This window comes from Paramormyrops kingsleyae, chromosome 23, assembly GCF_048594095.1.
Source record: "Paramormyrops kingsleyae isolate MSU_618 chromosome 23, PKINGS_0.4, whole genome shotgun sequence".
In the NCBI taxonomy this organism is placed as follows: domain Eukaryota; kingdom Metazoa; phylum Chordata; class Actinopteri; order Osteoglossiformes; family Mormyridae; genus Paramormyrops; species Paramormyrops kingsleyae.
The window spans coordinates 12,036,913-12,061,366 of record NC_132819.1 but is presented as its reverse complement, the minus strand read 5'-3'; the positions used below and the strand labels follow the sequence as shown (position 1 = coordinate 12,061,366).

Sequence of the window (24,454 nt, the reverse complement as noted above, 5' to 3'; positions counted from 1 at the left end):
TGAATAGAAATTTTTAAGGGAAGCCAACAAAATCCTGCATTATTTCTTGGTGCTGAGCCCTGTTTCTCCCCAGCAAACAGCCCCCCAGATACACTCTGTTTTGCTTCTTTATCACTTTGGCCTCCCCAAGGCTTAAAGCACATCTCCGACAGCCAGAAGACCCACAAGAACCCAGGCCTGCGCTCCCAGGGCGCAGTTCCGGCCACCTCTCCAACCAAGACCCGGGTTCCTGGCTTGGCTGGCCCCCAGGTGGCCCCCCAGCAAACACACTGCCCAGTACTGGAGCTGGAGGGAAAGAAGTGGAGAGTGGTAAGTGGCTCAGTTTCCATAGTTACTGTCAATCAGGTGGTCTAGACCCAAGCAGTCAGCTGGTTAATCATGGCAGCGTCCATGACAGAGCTGTTCCCGACTGTGAGTACGTCGGACTCTGAGTGAGCTGACCGCAGCGATGCACACGCGTGTCTGTCTGTGTCATGTGACCCGCAGGAGCACCAGAACCAGGCCCACGACCTGGTGATCTCAGACACCGAGCTCCGACAGGTGGTGTACATCTTCAGCTGCAGCAACTCCACGCTGCAGGTCAAGGGGAAGGTCAACTCCATCATTGTGGGTGAGCCCCTGGGCCTGGTGCCCTATTTAACTTCCAGAAACAGCCAGCAGAGGGCGCAAAGAGCACACAGGACACGTCCTACAGAATCATTTTACCCGTTTAGCTTTTATGACTATATGTGCAGTCAGCCCTCAGTATTATGGGGACTGGCTTCAGGGCCCCTGCTGATACCAAAATCCACAGATGCTCAAGTCCCTTATATAACATGGCACAGTATTTGCATATAACCTATGCACATCCTACCGTGTACCTTACATCATCGCTATATTACTCATACCTAGTATAATGTAAATGCTACGTACACAGTTGTTATACCATATTGTTTAGAGAATAATGACAAGACAAAATGTACATGTTCAGTACATTCATTTGTTCTCTCTCCACATATACATCACTTCATTTGCGTGGATTCAGCATGGTACTCGGCATTCAGTAAATTCTAGTTTTGCTTTTTGAAACTATCTGGAATTGCAATATTTTCAAATTGTGGTTGGTTGAATCAGTGCCGACTGTAATCTAAAGCTTTGTAAAACCCTTCCTGGGGCAATTTTATGTAGGAACTATAGATTTTCATAGAATTTCTCTATGGAACATTAAAATAGGTAAGCAAAAAAACAGCAGTATATTTGAAATGTAAGAGTAGCATTTCCCTCTTCTGATAAATTGCCACAAGGACCCCAGGCTGCAACTCTGCCCCTAGTTTTTTTTTTTTTTTTTTTAAAAGAATTTCCAACTATAATAACTTTCTTAAACCTTTCTTTCTCAAGATAACTGCAGAAAGCTCGGCTTGGTGTTTGACAACGTGGTCGGCATCGCTGAGGTCATCAATTCCAGAGACATCCAGCTACAGGTCCATCTGCTGTCATAGTTTCCAAAAACAACGTCGTGCGGGATCCCGAGCCGCGTTCAGTAGCCGTCCTTTCAGTGTTAAGCCCCATTAGTTTGTTTCTCCGCCACTCAGGTGATGGGCAAAGTACCCACCATATCCATCAACAAGACAGAGGGCTGCCAGGTGTACCTGAGCACGGACGCGCTGGACTGCGAGATCGTCAGTGCCAAAAGCTCCGAGATGAACATCCTGATCCCACAGGGAGAGGACTATGTAAGTGTGGGAGTGAGATGTAGTGAGGGGTGAGCTTCAGTCCTCTTAATTGAGGATGAAGGGTTTGATGGACCGCGGCCCTCAGCCTGATCCGTCTACCTATCTGTGTAACAGAAAGAGTTTCCGGTTCCGGAGCAGTTCAAGACGATCTGGAATGGATCCAAGCTGGTGACGGAGCCCACCGAGATTGCCGGCTGATCAGCGCTTCATTGCTTCTCGCTCATCCTCCTGTTCCTCACTGTCAGACGTGTCTCTTTTCTGTTAAAGAACTGTGAAAAAAAAAGAAAAAAAAAAACAACTAGCTGACTAGTTAGGCAGGCATGAGACTAGTGACTCACACGACCCGGCGATGCTGTAGCCGAACGCTCCATCCGCGAGATTCCATACTACGTTAGTGCTTTGTGGCATCTGTTGGCGATGGAATGACTTTAATGTTAAATTTATGCCTCCTTCTGAAACCCCAAAGACCCTATCACGTATATTTGATACCAGTGAAACCAAACTTCTAGACACAAGCAGAAACAGCCAGTCGTTTCCCAACTTAAAATGAAAATAGGAACCCATGAGATTTTAAGGTGTGCTCTGTTGCATTTAATTAGCTCACTTGTAGCTCTCCCTCAATGCTTGTTGAAGCCAGTTATTGCTTTTGACAAGAGCTTTGATACATATTGATATCAAGCTGCTGGACTTGCATTAACCACCCCCCACCACCACTATATCCACTGAATATATATTGCATCCTCGTGCCATAGATTTTTGCTTTGTGTAGTCCATTGTGCATTATTAAAATGCACAGAGGAAAAGGGAGGTTAGGTTACAGAAAAACAGAGGCAGCCTGTCATTTTTGGTAAGGAGGGTGTTTTTTGACAGATTCAGATCGATTTGTACTGAGAGTCACGTTGTGTGACACTTAAGAGAAGGGGAGAGTAAAACGTCAAACAGATTTTGTCTGAGGGTTTTGACTGCAGGAATTTGTACCTCATTCATTACAGCTAGAAGAAACACAATGGAAAGATTACTAAAAGAAGAGATTTTATCCAGCTGGAGCGACCAAAGTGTACGGAACTAAAACCTCATTGCTGTCTTGCTTTATTTAAATTCAGGAGAAAGTTTAAGGTAATTTCATTGCTTTTGAGACAAGCTGATCACTGATCAGAATATTATTATTTACTTAAACAGGAATTATTAATTCAGGTTTCCTGCAATAACGTTTTGACAATCACAGTTAGATCTAGCAACAAGACACAGTTGCCAAGCTACTATATTAGTTCTATTTCAGTTGTAATTCAGCTAGCATTTGTGTATTATATCAGTATGCTGATGAGCTAAAACACTTCACTGAGCAGTTTCCTTCCATTGCCTCAAACCTTCTGTAGTGTAAAGAAACAACAGACCAGTGACTGTAAGGCAGTTCATAGTAGTTGTCAGATCTGTCATTCCCCACAATTACCCAGTCCTTTGCTGTCCATGTGACAGGTTTTTGAAATAAAAACGTTTCAGTTCAAATATTTCAAGAGTTCCCTGTGACAGTTTATTAATCAAATAATCATTTTCCTTAAAAGGTAACAAATAATGAATCTGGTATAATTTCAAAGTATCTGACTTTAGTGCAGGGGTGGGGAACCTGTTCCATGGAGGGCCACTGTGGGTGGGGGTTTTTGGATGGCCTCTCAATCAGCCAATTACTGTGGGTCCCCAGGACTGGAGTTGAAATCCACTGAGTTATTATTGGCTGATTGAGAGGTCATCCAAAACACCCGCACCGGCCCTCCGTGGAACAGGATCCCTACCCCTGCTGTAGTGACAAGTTTATGTAGAAATTGTGACCACTAGAAGGCGCTGTCTCCCCAAACAAGTGTGTCTAATACTCCCTCATTCAGCTGTAGGTGGTTCTGTTCCTTACAGTAGTTATTTTTATCCATTTTGTTTAACATTTAGATTTTCTGCAATGAACCTCAAACAAAACTAGGTAAGGAACCAGTAAACTGTGGCACTAATAAGAGTTCTTATAACTGGAAGCAGAAATTCCTCAGTGAATCTGTGTACAAACACAGCGTCCCAGTGCTACGGTGCCTGTGCATAACTGCTTAATGAGTGATACAATGTCCATCAGTGCTTAATCACCACGTTCCCCTCAGAGTCTTGAGTAAACAGTATTTCTGGCTCCAGTTCTGAGTCCTCATTCTCCTTCACTGACATACTTGACGACCCAGTCCGCAAACGGCAGTTGGCCGTGTTAGTCCAATCCTTCAGCGGACTTCTTGGCTCGAAGCCGCGATGCGCGATGACCCGTTGGCCCTGGGAATCCTGTGTAAATAACATGTCATAGGTGTTCTCCTCGTCTTCCTGGAGGCTTCTGGGAGCACGCCTGCGCGGTGATGGACAGCTGACCTCCCATCTCCTGAGGGCAGGACACGGGCTAGAGCAGGGTCTGAGCTTCTCTGGTGACAGACCCTGAGCCCAGGCCGGAGCTGAGCTGTTCTCTTTGCCCTGTTCCCCGGGCTCTTCCCGTAGGGCTCTGCGGGGACTCGCTCCAAGCCTCCTCTGGGTAGAGGTTTGGCCCGTGTGTGACAGAAGTGCCCCAAACAGCAACTCGCTTTCCAGGCTGTCTGGAAAGCCGCCGTCTTCCACCGTCTGCCCCACGGAAGTCACACGGTGCGTCAGGACACAGTTGCCCTGTGAATCCTGAGTGAAGCAGTCTGACATTAGGGGCTTGGGGGACTCCGAAGCCGCAGGAACACTGCTGAAGCCACAGCGGGGAGCCACGTCCTGGGTGTCCAGCTCGGGCAGGACAGAGCGACGCCCCGTGACTCTCTTCTTCACAGCCGGCTGCTCTTCTTCGTCAGACTGACATATGGTATCCAGGAGAGGCAGGCACTCTGGAGCTCTCCAGACACGCGGCTTGATATCCTGGCAGACCGGCCTGTCCTGCGGGTCGGAGTGCCCAGGGGCTCTGGGGTCACAGTCAGCCTCAGCTGTGCCACGTTTCCTCTTCCTCCCCTCGCTCACAGCCGTGGAGGAGCATGAAGACCCAGCTGCCTTCGCTTCTGTTCAAGGCCAGGAAACGGAAACATTAAAGTAACAGAAAACAAACACATATACACAATTGCATCCTGTTTCAGTGTGACGCTGCTTACCTGTGGGCCGTGGGTTGAAGAAGGAGGTGATGGAAGTCTGTCTGGTTGGAGGTAGCTGGAGTTTAGTTTGTGTGAAGCTCAGGGAGACAGACACACTGTAGGCAGGGCAGGGAGCCGAAGGGTTCAGCAGCTTGGAGATGGGCTGGTTGGACTGCGGCAGAAAAAAAAAAAACATTTTCACTTAATTATTCTACATTTTATTTATGTATATCTTAGCACATATGCTTATTTTCATTAAATGTTTCATTAAATTCCATTCTTTCCCCACAAAATCAAGTATGTGTAGCCCATGCACAGTTAAAAACATGAATCTCTGTCTTCAGATGATTACAAGCTTTCTTTGTAGCTCTGTGCCCGTGATCGGAAAGTCGTTGGTTTGATTCCCACACCCAGTGGTCTGATGCTGCTGATGGGCACTGCAGTTAAGTATTTAACACCCAATTGTTCCAGGGGTGACACCCCCCCCCCCCAACCTTGCTCTCACATATCTGCATGTCTTTTGGAGAGGAAGGTGGGACAGGCAAAAAGCTAATTTCTCCATAGAGATGAATAAAATATTATTGGGGGGGCACATATTCAGACACAATCTTACACTTTCACAGATTACAACCTGAAAGTCTTTACAGCAGACTCGACTTTCACACTGGACCCCCCCAAAGAGTGGAGGCAGACTTCAACCCCAATCTTGGAGGTGCGAGTCATGCGCGCTACCCAGTGATCCACCGTTCCCCCTTGCACTGCCCCCAGTTACGTGTACAACATTTCCATAACCCGCACGGGAAATTATATACTTGTTAACCAAAATGACGGTCAAGCAAAAGCAAATGTAACCCCAAGCAGAAGGTACGGTGACTAATGACGGAGACGGACACAGATCAGCTCCCGCGACTGCCGCCTGCTCACCCGCTTCCTCTGCCCACGGAGATCCGCCGTGTCCAGCCACACTCCGCACACATCCTCGCTCCCCATTGCAGCCTTCTTCGTACGGTTCATGCTCACCGAGCCCTGATCTCGCCTTCCAACAATAATAGCAGTACATAAATCGCCACGTAATAAAAATATGAAATACCCGTAACACAAGGGGAGTCAGTAAACAAGAACCTTCTTCTGTACGACTTATTGGTGCTGCCAATACATCACATATACATTTAGCAATTGTTTAGAAAGTGATCTTCACACAGTCCAATATATACAATTATGTAAAACACAAAATAAATTACATAAAGCTAAATATTATCAATGTAACATAACACACGGGCACACTACGACTCTCACCGCTCAGCTGTCTTACTTCGATCCCGCCTAATTTTCAAAGGTGTTTCGACCCTATGGTTTCTACAGCTGGTCGTCGACTGCCTCATTAAAATATATTTTTGAAACCCGTCTTTCAAAACGGAAAAATAAACTTATATTTTACATGTATTGTAAAATATATTTATATCTTTAAATTTCGTCTCAGCATGTCAGGTGTAATATTTTAATACAGGCACGCCGGACACCTCGCCGTGTTTCCGTGTTCGGTCTGCGACGGGTGTGTTTGGGTCGACGTCATTTAATCTGGGAAGAAGGTACGTGAACATCAGTTTTCTTTTGCTAGTAGCTTAATTCCGTATATATAGTTGTGTTGGATTTTATTAAAGAAAAACATAGATGCCTAAACACTCTTCGCTTACACAAAGCAAAACTGATACGATGCTAAATGGTATTGTTAACGTTAGCATTTGTTAGCTTGTTGACTGGCCATTGCGACGGAAAAAGAGTTGACCGGTTATTTTTTTTACCCGTAATATCATAATTAGTCATGAAGCAGGTTCAGAAATGTTTTCTTATATGTTAATAGTTAACTGCTTTAATCGCCATTAAAACTTTTTGCCGTTGTTAAAAATTGATGTTGGTACATGCTAATTGCTAAAACCGGTCAATCTAAAAGTAACTTCTATTACTTGGATATTTTTGGCGGAAGGCTATTTGTTAATAAGAAAGAAATCTGCTTAATTATCGTTTACTTTAAACATGCAGTATAGCTTCTTCGTAGTACGAAATAGCGCTGTTTGTTTTTCGTTGTCTGACACTCAATGAGGGTTGAGTAGTCAGCTGATGACTTCAGGGTTACTGTCAGTGAAATGATTTAACGCCTTGATTATCGTACGTTTGACAGCCAAGTACACTTTTCAGAGCCGCCATGTTTCACGGAATCCCCGTCAGCACAGGGATCGGAGGAGGTGAGTTTACATTAAAGCCGATAAGCACGTTTCCGTCTAAATGAACCTCAGTTGTGTTTTTGTTTCAATGTCCCCCCGCAATAGTTTATAAAAGGGCGACGCATACACAAAAAAACGCCCTATACCGTTTCGGTCCCCTTACTTTCCAAGTTCTTGCTTCTTGCTATGAGTGATTTTGGTGAGTAAAATGTGTTTTAATACTTAAACGTCTCCTAAATGAGAGGTGAAGAACAGAGAAGATGTGCGATGACAGCTTGTGTTTTTGTGTATTTTCCATATTCGTCTGGTGTGTGTGGCTGATGCTGCATTTGTAATTTTTTTGTGCTAAACTGTTTCTCTTGCTTATTTCAGCTGTTCCCCCTAAGCCTGAATTGTATGAAGTAAGTGTGTCTATTTAACAGTCATTATGAATTCAGAAATGCCGGATGATGGATGGGTTGCATGAGCAAAAATGTTTTGCTGTCCTTGTAAAGGGAAGCATTTCCGAAAACATTTTTACTCTGTTGCAGGAAGTCAAACTGTATAAGAATGCAAGAGAGCGGGAAAAGTAAGTGGCCTGACTTCAATTTAATGTGGAACTAGCTGAATATTTGTGAATCTTGAACAAGACCTTGTTGTGAAACACATCCCCTGCCCCCAAATATTCTGGCAGGTATGACAACATGGCGGAACTGTTTGCTGTGGTGAAAACGCTGCAAGCCTTGGAGAAGGCGTACATAAAGGACTGTGTGACCCCAAATGAGTGAGCCAGTCGTCTGTCAGCACTCGTTTACCTGACTTCTGCTGTTTTCATTCATTATTATCACATTGATTCCTATATTCTCCTCACACATTTGACTTATTAGCTTGTCTTGACAGCAGTACCATTGCAGGAGTGTGATGTTTCACTCATAAATCTGTTCTGGTTACTTTGTAACGCTTTACATTAAATATACCTTCATAATGCATCATAGATCATTAATAAGCAGCATGTAAGTATACCTTAGCGTCTGACATGCCTTAACAACTGTAATACACATTAATGACAAACGTTATATGATCATAATGTTCGTCATAAATGTATATTACAGCTGTTGCGGTTCTTGTGGACTTGCATGCTGCTTATGAATGTTTTAGGGGTATTAAAAATATATATAAAAAAGAGTAGCACTTATAGGCAAGAAACATTGTAAATAAAATGGAGATATATAAGAATACAAATGAAGAATAAATGTTGGTATTGGAATTGAAGCAACCAGTAGCACAGCATTGACTGCAGGGGTTAAACACACACACACACCCCCCAAGTGCTTAACTGATGTTTTATCCTTGTCACCATTCGATTATCTAATTCAGTAAGTAAAGACACATTTTTACTGCTGCAGTACAGTACTTAGGGATCATACAGCAGAGAGTTTCAAGTGTGGCTTTGAACTGCCAGCTTTAAGTTCTTAACCACATACTGCATGTTGTGCTGAGAGATTTTGTTGCCATACCTTATCAGATGTGGTCATAATATGGGCTGTCAGTGTCCTTGGATGCATTGGTTGATGTAATTTGCACTATGCAGCAGTTATCTTAAAGGGAAAGCTCTGAGAGAGCTTGCTTTTCATACGTGCAGCTACAGAATCTGCCTAAAGTATATTTAGCTGCTGCCTTGCATATACTGAGCACTGCTAACACCTTAGCCAGCTGTACTGAGCTTTCCCTGGGTCTCTGTACCAGGTACACGGGTGCCTGCTCCAGGTTGCTGGTACAGTACAAAGCTGCTTTCAAGCAGGTCCAGGGTTCTGATGTGGGCACCATTGATGAGTTCTGCAGGAAGTACAGGGTAAGTGCTACTTTACACACTAGTCGCTCCCTGGTGGGGCCTGTTCCTTATTTGCTGTTTGGCTTGGCCTGCGCTTCTGTTCAGCATGTAAGGCATCTAATTAGTCATTAGTTTAAGCCTGCCAGCACCGCATCACGTTTCGCGTTATGTAGTCATCTCCCATTTGCTCATTGTATATTGAGGTTTCTGCATTTGTTGAAACACAGAAATTGCCATGATTCACAGTGGAGAGCCTCTGTTCTCAGCAGAAAAATGCAAAAGCTTCAGTTTACTGCATAATTAATAATTACCTGTGTTTTCTCTCCCTCCATCTCCTGCTCTTAGTTCAAACTGCTTCCAGTGTTAGAAAAGGTTTAAAAACATCCACAGTGTACATTCACTGCAGAGTACAGTACCTAAACTTATCTGAGTGCGTTTCCCGAAAATGATCGATCTTGGCAAATAACGAACAACGTACGTGAAGAACGAGTGAGATTTACGAGTGTTTCCCGAAACCCTTTGTTATTTCAAAATTAACAAACAAACTTTAAGTAGTACTTTGCTGGCTCCTTCCCAGCCTCCACATAAGAAAAGCACAGACTGCCGATAACAGAATCATCGATCCCATGTGTTTCAGTGGTGAAATGTTACATGAGTCACACCAGACATATGCAAATGTAAAAAATATATATTCCAAATAGAGAATGAATAAAATTAATAAAGCAACCAAAATTAAGACCAAAATAAATTAACCTATTTTTGAAAATAAAAAAATAGCCTCAAAATGTGATGTTGCTTCCTTCTGAAAAAAGAGCAGTGGTGAGCAGCAACAGGAAAAGGAAGCAACATTTTACAAACAAAAAAGAGCAGTGGTGAGCAGCAACAGGAAAAGGAAGCAACACTTCACAAACAAAACAGAGCAGTGGTGAGCAGCAACAGGAAAAGGAAGCAACACTTCACAAACAAAACAGAGCAGTGGTGAGCAGCAACAGGAAAAGGAAGCAACACTTCACAATAGTAATTTTTATTGTTTCTTATGGAAAAAGACACAATACATATTCCAGATAATCACCCCACACACACATACAGTGTATGATGTCAAAACTGGAAAACTTTTTTATTATGCTACAGGATATAAAAAATAAGTATAACGTTTAGAGATAATTACGGAGGAGGATTAGGGCCACCATGAAAATATTATTTGAATTCTGACTTTAATGTCAGAATTCTTTACTTTAATCTCAGAATTCTGAGTTTAGAAAAAAAAAGTCAGAATTCTGAGATTAAAGTTCGAATTCAAATAATATTTTCATGGTGGCCCTAATCCTCTTCCGTACGATAATAGATAGGTGAATATTGTGATGACTACCGTAAATATTGCACTATGAAGATCAATGGATATTGATAGAGATCGGTATTATTTCACATGTGCCCTGATTGATTCAACATGTGTACGGTCTGAAGGTCGCTGGAAGGAATGATTCTGTGAGGTGATCCCAGCCTGATTCTCATATTTGTCTTTCTTAGCTGGACTGCCCATTAGCTATGGAGCGAATCAAGGAAGATCGGCCAATAACCATCAAAGACGACAAAGGCAACCTAAATCGCTGCATTGCTGACATTGTCTCTGTAAGTTCCCTGCTCTGTGCCCCCCCTCCCCCGTACCATTACTGAGGGTCATCGGTTCTACTCACCCGCATTCCTGTCTGACCTTTGCTTTCTGCTTCACTCAGCTCTTCATCACTGTGATGGACAAGCTACGTTTGGAGATCCGGGCCATGGATGAGGTGACGTTCGGCTGGGGGTGCTGCAGGGGATGATGGTCCATTTCAATGAAAATCTCACACCCTGTTTTATCCTCTCTGCCCCTTTTGTGGGAGTCTCTTGTCCTTTTCCACTTGTGCTGGTGCTGATAGGGAGCTGGTTCTCAGATGGTGCTCAAGTGGCACGATCTGAGAACCGGCCGCATTTCCTCTGGTTAAGAGCAACATTTATAATACACAGCAAGTATGCACCTCGCAATGGCCATGTAACATTTTTGACTCCATTATGTTTTTTTAAGGGAAAACTTAATTTAGCCTTAGTCAAAACATTCTTTTAAAAAATAAACATTAGTTACATAAATCATAACAATTTTTTCTAACTTAATATTTGCTGCATTTTTGCTGTGTAGATTTTGCAATTGTTCAGAAGATGTGTCCCCCATTATTTGGGAATATCCACCAACAAGTCGTTGGTGGAACGTGATGGTCCCTGGATTCAATCAGATGCAGTCCGTCCAAAACTTTCACAAGAGTCATTGAACTACATATATCACTATTATGAATACAGAACAGTGGGACACTTGTAAACTTTTTCCCACACTTTCTTGTGGGAGTTCTTTTTTTGTAGTTTTGGTAGTCTTTTTTTTTTTTTAAATTTAATGGGCTATTCTCTGTCTTTCTGTCATCCTCTTGAATGGATATTGGTCGAGCAGATCCAGCCTGATCTGCGGGAGCTGATGGAGACCATGAACAGGATGAGCAACATGCCGCCTGACTCGGAGACCAAGGACAAGGTCAACCTATGGTACGGTCAGCTGGTAGAATAGGAAGAAGCAGAACATTCATTCATAAATTCAATATTTCAATAAACATAATGAGCATTAATCATATGTCAGTGGATTAGATGGCTTTTTATATCCAAATGCATACATCTGATCTCAGTAAATGGAGAAAACTAGAAAAAATAGATTTACATTATTGGATATTGCAGTGTTACGTAAAGCAGGAACCCGTTTCCGAGTGTGTTTGTGGTCGTAGCAGAACCTGCTCCATCCGTCCATGCGCACATACCTAAGCAGCCCCCATCTCCCGGGCAGGTTGACCACCCTGAGCAGCATGTCGGCCTCCGATGAGCTGGACGACTCCCAGGTTCGGCAGATGCTCTTTGACTTGGAGTCGGCCTACAACGCCTTCAACCGTTTCCTGCACTCCTCATAAACCTTAGTCAGCTCATCCTACACACCTCTACTCCCCACCTGCCTTCATAAGCCCCATCCATCTCCTACTGCACTCCTGTTTGCCGTTTTTATATATCATAGATCATCGCAGGTTTCTTGTTTTATGTTTTCTCTTTCTTCTGATTCCAATCCTGAGATATTATTCTCTTTATTTATTGTTCATTCAGTTATCCACTTCCCTCTCCCCTCCATTTATCCTCTTTTTTTTCCTTTTTGTGCTGGGGTCCTTACTAGTGAATAAGAGGAGCCTCACACAATTGCCTGTTTCTGCTCTGCTAAATTGGTACAAGTTCAGAGCCTTTCATTCATCACCCTCTGTCTGGATAGCAGTGAGTCGGGTTAACAGAAAGCCTGCATACCATGAGGGAACATCTTCATAGAAAATCCCCGAAGATGCACAGTGAGTCTGGCTGTAGCAGTGTTTCCCAGTGCGGTCCTCTTGGACCCACAGAGTCCACATTTTTGCTCCCTCCCAGCTTCCTGCCAGACAGTTTGCATTTTTACCAGCAGCTGGGAGGGAGCAAAAATGTGGAGAGACTGGGTGTGGGTGTGAGCATGGACTGACCATGGGTCACAGAGGACTGGATTAGGGAACACTGGCCTGGAGACTGAATCTGATGGATTTGGAGTGACAGGCAGCTGTCCCTGTTAAAAGTTTCGGCTGCTGCTGTTTCTCAACAAGTGTCACAGAGTTGAATCCTGTTGTTCCTACACATGGCTGTTTTTTGTTTTTGTGCCAGATATTCCTGTATGGCAGATCGCTCTAGGAAAAATACATTATTTCTGTTTAGTTGGTGATAGGAGTTCGAATTTCTATTTAAAGTTTGAAATAACAGTTGAAAATCTTTATGGAAAATTAATCTTAGAAACAGTCTCTTAATGCTAAAACAACTAATATCTCAATGTTTGAAATGTTTTATGCTATACAAATAAGCTTTGGCCTTCCTATGGTTTATAAGACGAATGGGAATATTGACGGTGTGGCCAAATATCAGCCAGTGCGTTTGTCTTTCTGACAGTCTAGTGAGATATTTGAGGTGCCACTTTTTTAGGCATACATTAGAGAAGAATAGGAAACGGGGCTCGGCTGCAGGAAGCAGGAAGTGGGTGATGGAGAGTAACGACACCCAGAGTGCTCCTGTGTTACGTTGTCACCGTGCAGGAATCAGACAGCAGCCTCTTACTACAATAAGCATTACAGCTTCACTGTTTTCCACTTAACTTTAAGCCATTGTTTTGTTAAGTAAATAACATGCTTGATATTGTAAATTTGTGGAGGAGTCTGGCATTCTTTATGTAGCTCTATGGAGCCTGACTTGGGGTGGTACTGCGAACGGAGGCTATGCAGAGGTGTGTCCTGTGGTTTCTGCTCCTACAAATCATACTCATGTTTCTCCAACTCAGTCACAACATTGGTTATTGGAAGTATTTATTTGTTAGGTTCCTCTTTGTAAATATTAATGCAACCTCTTTTTAAAAATAAAAATATCTACCTCCAGAAATTCCTCTGTGTTTTTCTTGGTGTGTATCGTCAGTTTTTACACTGAAAAACTTTTGTAGAATTTGTAGGCATGGATTTAAGCATTTCGTCTAGCATGTGCGTACCATAGTAAATGTCTATCTCCGCTGACTCCAGACAGCCTTCGGGCTGCAGTGCAGTGGTGAGAGGTGCCTCGTTGTTGTCTTTCTGTCGCCGTCCAGCACGAGCTGCCGCTGCTCTGTCGTCATGGCAACAAGCCTCGCCGTTAGGCTGATGCCACCTGGGGGCAGAGAGCCGATGTCGGAGTGCTGCTTGCACGGTTTCCTTCAGATAACCGTCCACACGCGTAACGGACACAGAACTGTTCATACTACGGCTTCATAAAATGTTAACATTCGCACATGCAACCACCTCATCGTGGGGAAAGATTGGGCAAAATGACATGGAATATATAATATAATTTCTACTTGGTAGATTTTGTCAGTTACAATAGGTAGACTAATTTTTCCAGTAAAAATCTAGCATGTGTGTCCACCCGTCTTCATAGCTTTTGGTGGAAATTTGTAGTTTTTGTCGACTTTTGATTTAAATAGTAAAAACTTTTCAATAACCATAATTGCTTCCTCGGAACCCATAATACCAAATGTCCGCTAGATGGAGACATATCATTGTGTAAAAACAAAGACAATTTCAGTAACTGCAATTTTTATTTGGCATATATTTATTTTGGTTATTTTCATGTTTAGCTTTTTTTATTTCTTGTGGATTAAGAATGCAGCGTGATTGGTTAAGGACACGGAACTGAAGCTGCCAGTGCTAATCACAGGAATGGATTCAATGCCAAAGCCTTCAGCACAACTGGTTGCAGTGTGAAAGTAAGGGCCGAGGCTGTGGAGTAGCAAAGCCAATGTGGCTGGACGTAGCTGGAATGTCCTGCTCTGAGTGTTATGCCTTACACACGTAACAGCTACTCTGGCTTTAGTGCCGCATCATCCACATTTCATGTTCTTTTGGGAACAGCACAATTGCCACATTGAAAAATTTTAATTACAAGCTACATTATTTGGCAGGAGTAGGCCTAATTGGCCGGCATCTATTTTTCATACAGGGGATCACATCGGCTCTCTTGGTAGCTCTTTGCCTCACATCTGCAGCAGAGATACAGGTTTCTGCCTCCAGCATGGTCTTCTCCCATAGCCCAAAAACACGTGATTGAGCAAATAGGCATCTGTAAATTGCCCACAGTGTGTCGATGGGCGGACATTTTGTCAAGGATGTTCCCCTTCCTCGCGCACTGTGCCTCCTGGGATGTGCCGCTGTGATCCTCTGCTGGATATGTGACTGTATAGCAGGCACTGTTTCCAGGCTCGGCATATGCAGAGGCAGTTCCTGGTGTGCTGTGGCTCAGTCCTTTGCGATTTCCATCAAACTTATACAGGTTTTTCTATGAAAACACATATTTACTGGCTGGTGTTGCCCAAAACATGTCAGTAGGTTTTTTTCCTGTAGAGATTACATCATTCTCAAGGGACCTTCTCTAAACAGATTGCTTCATATTATCAGTGTCAGTTTTGTAAATATTTTATTGAGCGTATGAGGTAATTTGTATATGGCCACTCCTCTGTTACGATATGGTGGTAGATGGATGATGGACTGATTTGATGTATTGGTAGAATGAAGAATTACCTTAAGGCAAATATGTCCAGTACTCCGTTGTGTTTTCTTTTTTACCCAAGATGTTGAATAAGCTGAAATGAGATAGATTCCATCTTGTTTCTGCAAAAGTAGTGTTAGATGGTAACCAACAGGGACTAAGTGATTCTTCCTTCCTTTGGACCGTAAATGATGATGTCATGGCCCATGAATGCAACTCTGGCACAGACTTTCCCATCTGCTGGGTTAGAGGTTTCCGACCCATTGAAAAAAGTAGAAACATTCAAATCTCCATTTCAGCGTTGCAAAAAATGCAGGAAAGATTTTGTTCTGTTACATTTGACAGCACATCCATCATCTTAAAAGTCTGTTCACTGCATTCACTGCTTCTTATTCTGTTCTCACAAAATGTTTGGAGGTATTTCAGAGATCATCCCTGTGATTGAGTGCCTGATGGATGAATTGTGGTTTATTTGGTAGCATTTCGCAATGTGACCGATTTTTCTAATTGCATTGGTACTGTACAAAGTTAGAGGCGTGTGATTTGATAGATTCCCCCCGCTCCCCCACCTCGTGCTATCAATGGGGAGGCCAGAGGTCAACCCAGCCCTGCCGCTACTCCCCATCTCATGCTTCTGCTTGGTAGCCAGCCTAGCTCACAAACTAGAATCAGGGTGGCCACTACAACAAGGTTAAATGACCCGCAATATGGTATGATACCGATGATGTGATGTAGAAATAAAAAACAATTGAACAAATGTCACCATTCTGAGTTTTTTTGTGTGGGCACCCCATGCCGCCCCTGGCAAGATGCAGGGCTGCCCATGCTGCCCATGCCGCCCCTGGCAAGATGCAGGGCTGCCCATGTTGCCCATGCTGCCCATGCTGCCCATGCTGCCCAGACCTAAACCCACCAGTGCCTCAGACTGAGTGTCTGTCAGGTGAGATCTTCGCTCCGACTGAGTGACTATTAAGAAAGAAAATCACTCACACTCTTAGGAAAGGTCATCTCTCATGTGAGAGTTTGTTAAGAAATGCCCCCCCTCAAACTTTCCAGTCAGTGTTTTTTTAGATCATATCTCCTGTTTTTTGTTTGTTTGAACAGGGTATATACTATATGATCAATAGTATATGGTCACCCCTATTAGTTATGGATGAGGCTAGGAACTATCCATTTGGCACCATTGTCGGACACGTCTTTTCAACAAGTCAATTTGCCACATTTCTAACCTGCTAGAGCTGTCCTGGTCAACTGCAAGTGAGGCAATTGCAAAGGGCAAAATGTCCGGGAGCAAGTTCAGTTGCTAAGTGTTGGACCAAACGACTCACAGAAAGGGACCAGATAACCCAACATCAATACCCAACCCGAATGGCAACGAATCCCACCAGCTATGTTCCAGCTTCTAATGGAAAGGCTTCCCAGAAGAGTAGCAGCTATGATAGCAACAAAAGGTGGACCGGCTTCATATTAATACCCTTGGTTTTGCAATGAGATGTTGAATAAGCTGATGTCCATATGTTTTTGGCCATTAAGTGCATGTTGCACAGTGGCAGTGTTGTGAAGGACATACAAACACGTACGGAGCCGCGGTGGAGACTCCGGCCCTGGTCCCGGCGGTGTGAGGCGTCATTGCTAGCTACTGTACCACCATGCCGCCCTCATGTAGAGTTCATGTACAGTTTGAAAGCAAAGAGGAAGTGTGTTTCCTGTCTGTATGTGGGAGTTTACTACACAATAATAGTTGCAAAACACTGACATTCTGAATAGAAATGAAAACGCTTTTTTCATTCAGTTCTTTAAAAAGAATTCCTTTGTCGATGTTAGTATTAAAATAAAAGGTATCACATTTAAATCCATGGTAAGATTAAAGTATATATGATATATTTGTACTGTAAGGTTCAAGTATAACTATGTAATATCCATGTTTATATAGTATGATTAAAGCAAGAGTAGATGTGGTGATGTTTGAAAGCAAACTAAGCCAGCTTACTCCTATGCCTTTAGAAAAAAAATGTAATTTTCTTGGCTATTTCCATGATCACAATACAACAAAATAGATCTCCGCTGAACAGGGTTTTTGCTTCAAGTAATCATGTGACTGTCACATTATTAAAAGTGACCCAGGAATATTGTCGCTCTGAACATTGTCATAATTGGGTGTTCTGGAGGGGCTGTAAATTGGATGTGGCACGGTTGATCTTATATCTATTCTTAGCTGTATTGCTTGTTCCTACGATAATTATTACTTGTGATTTCATGTCAAAAACAAAGATCTTGACCCACAAACAATATGTCAATATGACATTTTGCTTTTTAAAGTTACATTAATAAATAGCTTCAGGCCACAAACCAACATGTGCCCATCCTCACAAGGAACAGAGCAGCGGTGGGGCTTCAGCTCTAAGCTGAGCGTCTGCTCCGCTCACCACCTGGCAGGGGAAACCGTAACCCTAACCCTTTGTTTAGGCTCTGCAGTGAAGTAATCTCCTCTGGCATCTCCTCACATATACAACCAAAATAATGATCCATCATCTGGGTCTGAGGCAGAGAACGGGATTGTATGTTAAAATTATACATTTCCTGCAGAATTGCGACCTATTTCCAGAGATTTTCTGATTTTATATTCAGTCTCTTGGATGGGGGCTTTTTCTAAGAATGAAATGCTGCGTGGAGAATTTTGGTCAGTGGTACAACAGCCAGACCCATCATCTCACTCCCTGACAAAAGGCACCTTTACAAACATGCGTGCCTTAACGATGGTGATATGTTCTGAGAAATGCATCGTCAGACGATTTTGTCATTGTGAGAACATCATGCAGTGTATTTACACAAACCTGGATGGTATAGCTTATTACAGATCTAGGCTATAATGAAATTTTTATAATTAGAAAGAGTACAGTATTGTAAATACATTCACCAGTAACACAGTTATTATCATTATAAAGTATTAGGTACTGTACATAATTGTATGCGTAATACTTTTATACTTTTATATAATACTTTTATATTTTATATTGGCGACACAGTAGGTTTGTTTACACTAGCATCACCACAAACACGTAAGTAATGCGTTACACTACAACACTACTATGGTTACGACGTCACTAGGCGATACAAGTTCTTCAGCTCAATTGCACTATGATCGTATGGGACCATTGACCGAAATGTAGTTATGGGATTGTACAGACGCTCCTCTACTTACGAATGAGATATGTTCCGAACGGCCGTCTGTAACTTGAAATGTTCGTAAGTCGTTATTCAATATCATTTTAAGGGTATACGCAAGTACTAAGAACTAGGATGCTGGGAGTACGCACGCTACGCTGCTGCGCGGTGGGAGTAGTGGCCAGAAGTCGTACTAGGCAGAATTGGTGCGCAGAAAAAAAAAATTGATGTTGTGGACAGGAAACGGGAGCCCAAATGAACACAATTTGGATTAAAGTCCTCTTTGTTCGTATGTCTGAAAGTTCGTAAGTTGAAAGTTCGTAAGTAGAGCAGCATTTTCTGCCGTGTGCAGAACCGAGTGTCAGCTAGCAGAAGGCTGAGTTGGAACTTAAACTGGCAGTAAGGCTCTACCTCTGTGCTCCGATGCGGAATGCCACATGAACTTGTTCATTTACTTTACTACCATAGCCCTGCTTTGGCGCATCCTGTGATTTGTAGTTAAAATAAGTAAACATTTTTGTAGTAGTACACATTACAGCAGGGGTGTCAAACTGCAGTCCTGGAGGGGTGCAGCCCTGTGTAGCATAGTTGTTTCCCTGTTCCACCACAAATGATTCAGCTCAACAGCTATGTGATAATTAGCACAAAAAGTTGAATCAGGTGTGTTAAACGAGGGGAAACCCAAAAATGTGCAGGGCTCCGGCCCTCCTGGACTGGCGTCTGACACCTGTTCATTAGAGGAACTCCTTGATGTCTGGTTTCCTGATTCCTACTAGCTCAGGCCTGGGTCATTTTCGGCTGAGGGCCATATCTGAGCTTCACCTTGTCAGCAGGGGCCATTTTTCAATTATTATATTTATAAAACCACAATAGAAGATTTTTTTCTATTGCAGAAATCAATAGAACCAGAGCCTTTTTCATGTTTAAGTTATATATGTATGAACATTTTAATAATCCCATGCTTATAGAAACGGCTCCAGGGGCTGGATATGGCCCGTGGGCGACTTTTGCTCACGTCTATACTATAGTGAAGCTATTAGTGGAAATGTAAGGTTGGGGGAAACCCCAAGGGATTTTTTTAGCCCCGAATACAGCTTTTCAAAAGGGTTTGGTGGGGTTTTTTTGTGGCTTTTTTTTTAACCTAATTTTAATGTAAAACTGTCTTACTGTTGAGGGCTACTGTCTAAACAGGATACCAGTAACACCCAGCCAATTGGTCACTGCAATGCTGTCTGAGAGAATGGAAAGAACAGCGACCCGACTTCCCCTGATGACCTTCTGTATTTGACCTTGTCTGGGCAAGCAAACGGAATTCATATCAGCTCCATATCGCTATGGAAACCAAAGTTTCCAAACTTTGTGCAGACGTGGTTAGGAACCATCAGCAATATAAGCAGCCAAATAAGTGTTTTCCTCTGTCTGTAGGTTTAAAGAAAATACCCAAGCCAGATGTGTGTGGTACTATTCGCCTCTTCAGGGCAGTTATTATTTGATCATATACATAATTGTTTGAATTTTACAAGACATAGTATGTTCTCCCATTTACACCATCTGCTCAGTTATGTGAAATGTTTTTGCATGAAAATGTATTTATTCACAAATGTATCACACAACCTTGAATGATTAAATGGAATGAGAACAGCTAGATGTAGAATCTAAGGTGTGTGAACTGATGATTATTGCCTTTAATTTGCAAGGGTGCCGGTGGGCTATTAGTTACCTGGAGCACATTCTTTACTCCTGAGGCCTGATGCTGGTCATCAGAGAATATGGGCTACTTTGCTCAGTTCAGCTGGCCAGTCTGTAGACCTGGAAAATCACTTACCAGCAGAGAACCCCAGGATATGTCTTCCTCTTTACCACTTGGCCATTCAAGGGAAGAAAAACACTGTATATATTACTGCTGGAAAATAACAATTGAAACATGTCTGAAAAACCTGCTTAGGAATCCCCCCCTTGCATCAATTGTAGAACAAATCCCTGATTTCCATTCACTATAATAGTCGTTTACTGTTACTAATATTACAATGTGCCGAATAAGGCTGGCAGCCATCAGCCACAATGCCGCACAGTCTTTGACAGGACATGTGTTATGTAGACCACAAAAATGAATGTTTTCACTCAAGGGTTTTTCCAGGAATTTTCCAGCATTTCAGATTCTGTATCTTCATGTGCCTGTTTGTAGTGGATCACTCACTCTGCTCACTAACTTTCTGTAAGGTTGCCATAGCAATATGCACATCAACTTGTAACTTGTAAAGTTTGTTTGCCTTGGGAATTTACATTTTGAGGCCATATTTAATTGATGTAGAGGAACAGATAATGGCCAACCATTCACTTTCACAGAGTTCAGTTACCTTTGTCATCAGATGTATTGTACAGAGGTATATAGAAACTGTGTCTGTAATTCTGATTACACAGCTCTTTGGATATTCTATCCAAACTTTATTATGCAAAAAAAATATTGGTCTATTTAACTTTTGGTGGAATTTTTGTAGAGCTTTCATATAATTAAACCTTCTGAGCATTTCTGTAAAATGACCGGTTTCACAGACAGGAAAGTATTTTTGTTGTGTGTGCAGCCAGTCCCATGTCAAAAGAAAATGACAAATCTTCACTTGGGCATTATTAAGGGTATATTCGGTTACCTGAGGCAGCTTTCGAAACCCCATAACTTGGCTCCGGCTCCTTGGTGCAGCAGAATTAGCTTCTTTCATATTTGAATGACAACCAAGGCGCCTTTGGTTCTGATGGGCTCCTATGGATTGTGGTGAGGGATGCTGTGTGTAGGTAGAACTCCCGCCTTCATGGAAAAGGCTGGCCTGCGGTTCCACTGTGGCGGCTGGATCAGGAGCAGACCACACGGAGAACAGCCCGTATCTGCAGAGCGATTCCCTGGCTGGGTGTCTCAAACGCTTCTCTTTGCGTGCCACATCATGGTCACTGTTCACCCATATGCTGAGAGTGCGAAGATATGATTCGTTTCACTTGGATTCACTGGCATAAGGGATCTGCACGCTGTTTGATATTATCTCTGACTCTGGCTGTCTAACAACTCAGAAAACTTGAGGTCTGTTTAAAATCGAACTTCAGGGCCCACCTGCTAGTTCATCCTGCTTCAACTGGGCCTGGTTATGGTTCGGACTGGAGTGTGGAAAGGAGCGAATTTTCGTTTTATACTTATTTTTATATTCATTAGAAAAGCACTACCTGATTGGTCAGTGAATGCCATAGACAGAATTCACCAACCAATCAGGTAGCTTCTCTCATGAATATGAGTTTTCGTAAACCACCCAGTACAACAAAAATGTACTGGACAAGCACCTTGTCTTTGTGGTACCTACATTATCTACACCTGCCTGAAAGTGGCCTCTTTTGACACATCTGCCTGCCATTTTATACTGATGTTTGTATTTATAAATGCATTGTGACAACACATTTTAGCATGGGTCCAAGCATCTTAGGAAAAGAAACTGTTTTGTACCGGATTTTCCAGACATCTTTTATTCATCTTTTTTTCTCTTAATGCTCTGCCTCTTTATGGCCAATATGTATTCACAGAAACTCCCTGATGGCGCAGTGCAATTTATTAAGAGGGGGAATAACACAGGTAACTGTGTATTTATATGATAAATAGTTCTGCTTCATTTTTATTTATTCGTCTTATTTATTTATTGTTCTGTAGGGTCTGCACCAAAGATATTTTTCATTTGTGGATTGATATTGCTTTTGCTAAATTCTAGGTAGCAAAACTATAAGACCTATGAATCAAAGAATCAAACGAATCAAGCTCTTAGACAATTATAATTACTGTCTCTGGAGGAAGTTTTATTAGTACTGCAACTAGTCATCACAACTGAAGTAATCTGAACTTTGAAGGAGTGGTCTGGATGAAAGACAGGAGGGGCTTAACTGTACCCCAAACTGAATAAAGTGATTTAATGATCAGGAACAATTATTTTGCAGAGCATCTGGGAACCATTTGACAGATAAATTCCACTCAATTGAAATGTGTGTACTCAGTGCTGCCCTCTAGTGCAGTAGTAAAGGATAGGACTCAAAACCTAAAGCAGAGTCCCTCAGGCTCCCAGTGACAGTGCTCAGGACCTTCTGTAGGCAGGCTTGTATCTGGCCACAGCTGATGAGGCCCGGTTTGCTCACCCTTTACATACTGTTTCCATGTGATATCACCCCTAGTCTCAAAAAACAAACCCGTCTCTGTTTATGGTGTGAGGGGGGCTTTGGCTGATGGTCTGTAAGGCTCTGTTATGGCACTATGAAAATCAGAGTGTGTCTGTGAGTGTGTGTGTGCCAGTTCTGCACTGGTTCTGCAAGGCCAACCCCCCCCCCACACCTTTGTGTAGGATAATTCCTGTCTCAGAAGGCGCCTCCAGGCAGTGGGGGGGGGGGGGATCCTGACTCCCTCCATCTTTTTTAAAAAAAAAGTACGACATAGTAGTAGAGCAATGTGTTTGAAGGGGAAGGTTAATGTATTATTATTAACTATTTAGAATGTCAAAATGTAACTGCAAATGAAGATGACACTGCGTGCACAGAATCATTAGTGGGTGTGTCACTATAGAGACTCTCAAATGGCATTTTTTACTGCCATTTGATTAATTTGATATATAGATTTTTTTAGAGGGAGGGGTGAGGACGTTCTCTCCTCTGGCCCGTGCCATCTTGCTGTTCACATTGAACCACCTTCTGTGTTTCTCTTGGCCTGGGAACGCACACCCAGAACCTGATGTCCGGCTGCCCCTGGAACACACACCCGGACCCCGATGTCCGGCTCCCCCGGGAACACACACCCAGAACCTGATGTCCGGCTCCCCCGGAACACACACCCAGAACCTGATGTCCGGCTGCCCCTGGAACACACACCCAGAACCCGATGTCCGGCTCCCCCGAGGTGCAGCGCTCCCCAGAGGCATCACCAGCTCTGCTTGCTCATGTGCTTCTCTTGTGCTGACGCCAAGCTTCTGTGAAACCCGTCTCCACTCTTATGCCGGAATGAAGCTGGGTTTTAGTCAGACTTGTACGATGTGCTCCAGGCAGGACAGGAAAAATCTTTTTGTGGAGAAATGGGTATATAGTAGTATGGTACGTTAAAAGAGGAATGCGGAGCGTAACCGGAGAGGGTTAGAGAGCTTTTTGACTTCTTGAGGCTTTCAGCCATTCAAGGTTGGCCCTTTTAACTCAGTGTAACATTGTTTTCCACAAATGGTGCAGCCAGCTGAAGCCCATTGTCTCCTGCCATTATTGCAGGGCGCTGTTGCATTACACTGTGTGGGGGGAGGGGCCGGGGAGTCCACTGCAGTACTGGGGGACAGATAGATGGAGTCCTGTCTGCCATTCAGGCACATTGGCCTACCTCAGGTTACGAGGTCCTCCAATCCCCCCACAAACAGCAGATTCATAGTGTTTGTGATACTAGCATCAGATCTATTAAGTGAAATGAAGAAAAATACCCCCGGGGGGGAACGATGTTGACTTTAGATAATGTGGGCAAAAGTACTAACTCTAATTAACTAAATCTAATTCACTGTATATGCGTAGGCAGTAATGTGATGATTCACTAGAAAAGGCCCTGGCTGGTTATTTTCGGAGAAAACAAATTTGTAATGAATGAAGGCAGAAGCAGCTAAATAATGACACTATGCTTTAAAAAACAAAAGCATAAAAAGCACTTGCATTTTGGCTGCTATGTTACAGTGAGTCTCAGTGTGCTTTATACAAGCAGTCTGACATACAGACAATACCTACTAACTAATGGATGGCCATAAAGACTATTATATAATAAAATGCAGGTTAAATACAATTCTTCCTTATAACAAGTGCATGCACTGCTTTGTGATGCTTGTGAAATTATTGTACGGCTTCGATCGTTTGTCAGTTTGAGGTACAGTGCAGTACTGTATATAGTTGCTTTTATTATTACTATATAATTGTTATTATTATAATGTACTGTATTATTATTTACCTGCAAATTCAGCTTAAAAACTAATATCGTCACTAATATCTTATTCCACTTCCTTCAACGTACACTGATATATTTCACTTTGAATTCCACAGAAACACGTAAAAAATGTATATGGAGATAGTGATCAGTTAGCTGTCTGATAGAGTGAAAGGTTATTGGCCGGCAGTCTCCCACTGGGAAGCACAGGTACAGGATGGTAAGGGTTAAACAAAGCACTGTACGTCATACTCTGACATTTCTCTCATCCGCCCAGCTCGCCTATTTAATCCCCAGTAATGATGACAGGCTAATCAAGGTCAGCCGGTTTTCAT

At 42.9% G+C, this 24,454-nt stretch overlaps 3 protein-coding genes across 9 annotated transcripts in view; 2 read left to right on the top strand and 1 right to left on the bottom strand.

The window, feature by feature from the left end:
- rbm24a (RNA binding motif protein 24a) overlaps nt 1-3,220 on the top strand; it is a 52,152-nt gene extending 48,932 nt beyond the window's left edge. For all 4 annotated transcript variants that reach the window (XM_072705448.1, XM_072705449.1, XM_072705450.1 and 1 more), the window contains 5 exons: nt 131-309; nt 487-610; nt 1,378-1,460; nt 1,572-1,712; nt 1,827-3,220. In XM_072705448.1, the coding sequence (XP_072561549.1) occupies nt 131-309; nt 487-610; nt 1,378-1,460; nt 1,572-1,712; nt 1,827-1,910 (611 nt within the window). In that variant the 3' untranslated portion in view covers nt 1,911-3,220. The remainder of the gene's footprint in view (nt 1-130; nt 310-486; nt 611-1,377; nt 1,461-1,571; nt 1,713-1,826) is intronic.
- Nucleotides 2,549-6,169, bottom strand: LOC111832793 (aurora kinase A- and ninein-interacting protein). 2 transcript variants are annotated; one of them, XM_023790484.2, is made up of 4 exons: nt 6,125-6,169; nt 5,753-5,864; nt 4,850-5,000; nt 2,549-4,759 (listed from the first exon to the last, which is right to left on the bottom strand). In XM_023790484.2, exons 2-4 carry the CDS (start codon nt 5,840-5,842, stop codon nt 3,822-3,824), a joined length of 1,179 nt encoding a protein of 392 aa, XP_023646252.1. In that variant the 5' UTR covers nt 5,843-5,864; nt 6,125-6,169; the 3' UTR covers nt 2,549-3,821. The 2 variants fall into 2 exon arrangements, with proteins under 2 accessions (XP_023646252.1, XP_023646253.1); XM_023790485.2 differs by having other exon boundaries at nt 6,105-6,141.
- Nucleotides 6,170-6,341: 172 nt separating this feature from the next.
- On the top strand, nt 6,342-13,363 carry vps28 (VPS28 subunit of ESCRT-I). 3 transcript variants are annotated; one of them, XM_023790487.2, is made up of 10 exons: nt 6,342-6,417; nt 7,008-7,071; nt 7,423-7,451; nt 7,581-7,618; nt 7,724-7,813; nt 8,776-8,881; nt 10,388-10,489; nt 10,594-10,647; nt 11,337-11,428; nt 11,721-13,363. In XM_023790487.2, the coding sequence occupies exons 2-10, from the start codon at nt 7,032-7,034 to the stop codon at nt 11,839-11,841; spliced, it is 672 nt and encodes a 223-aa protein (XP_023646255.1). In that variant the 5' UTR covers nt 6,342-6,417; nt 7,008-7,031; the 3' UTR covers nt 11,842-13,363. The 3 variants fall into 3 exon arrangements, with proteins under 3 accessions (XP_023646255.1, XP_023646256.1, XP_023646254.1); XM_023790488.2 differs by having other exon boundaries at nt 6,371-6,417; nt 7,025-7,071; XM_023790486.2 differs by lacking the exon at nt 6,342-6,417 and adding an exon at nt 6,443-6,551.
- The last annotated feature ends 11,091 nt before the right edge of the window (nt 13,364-24,454 follow it).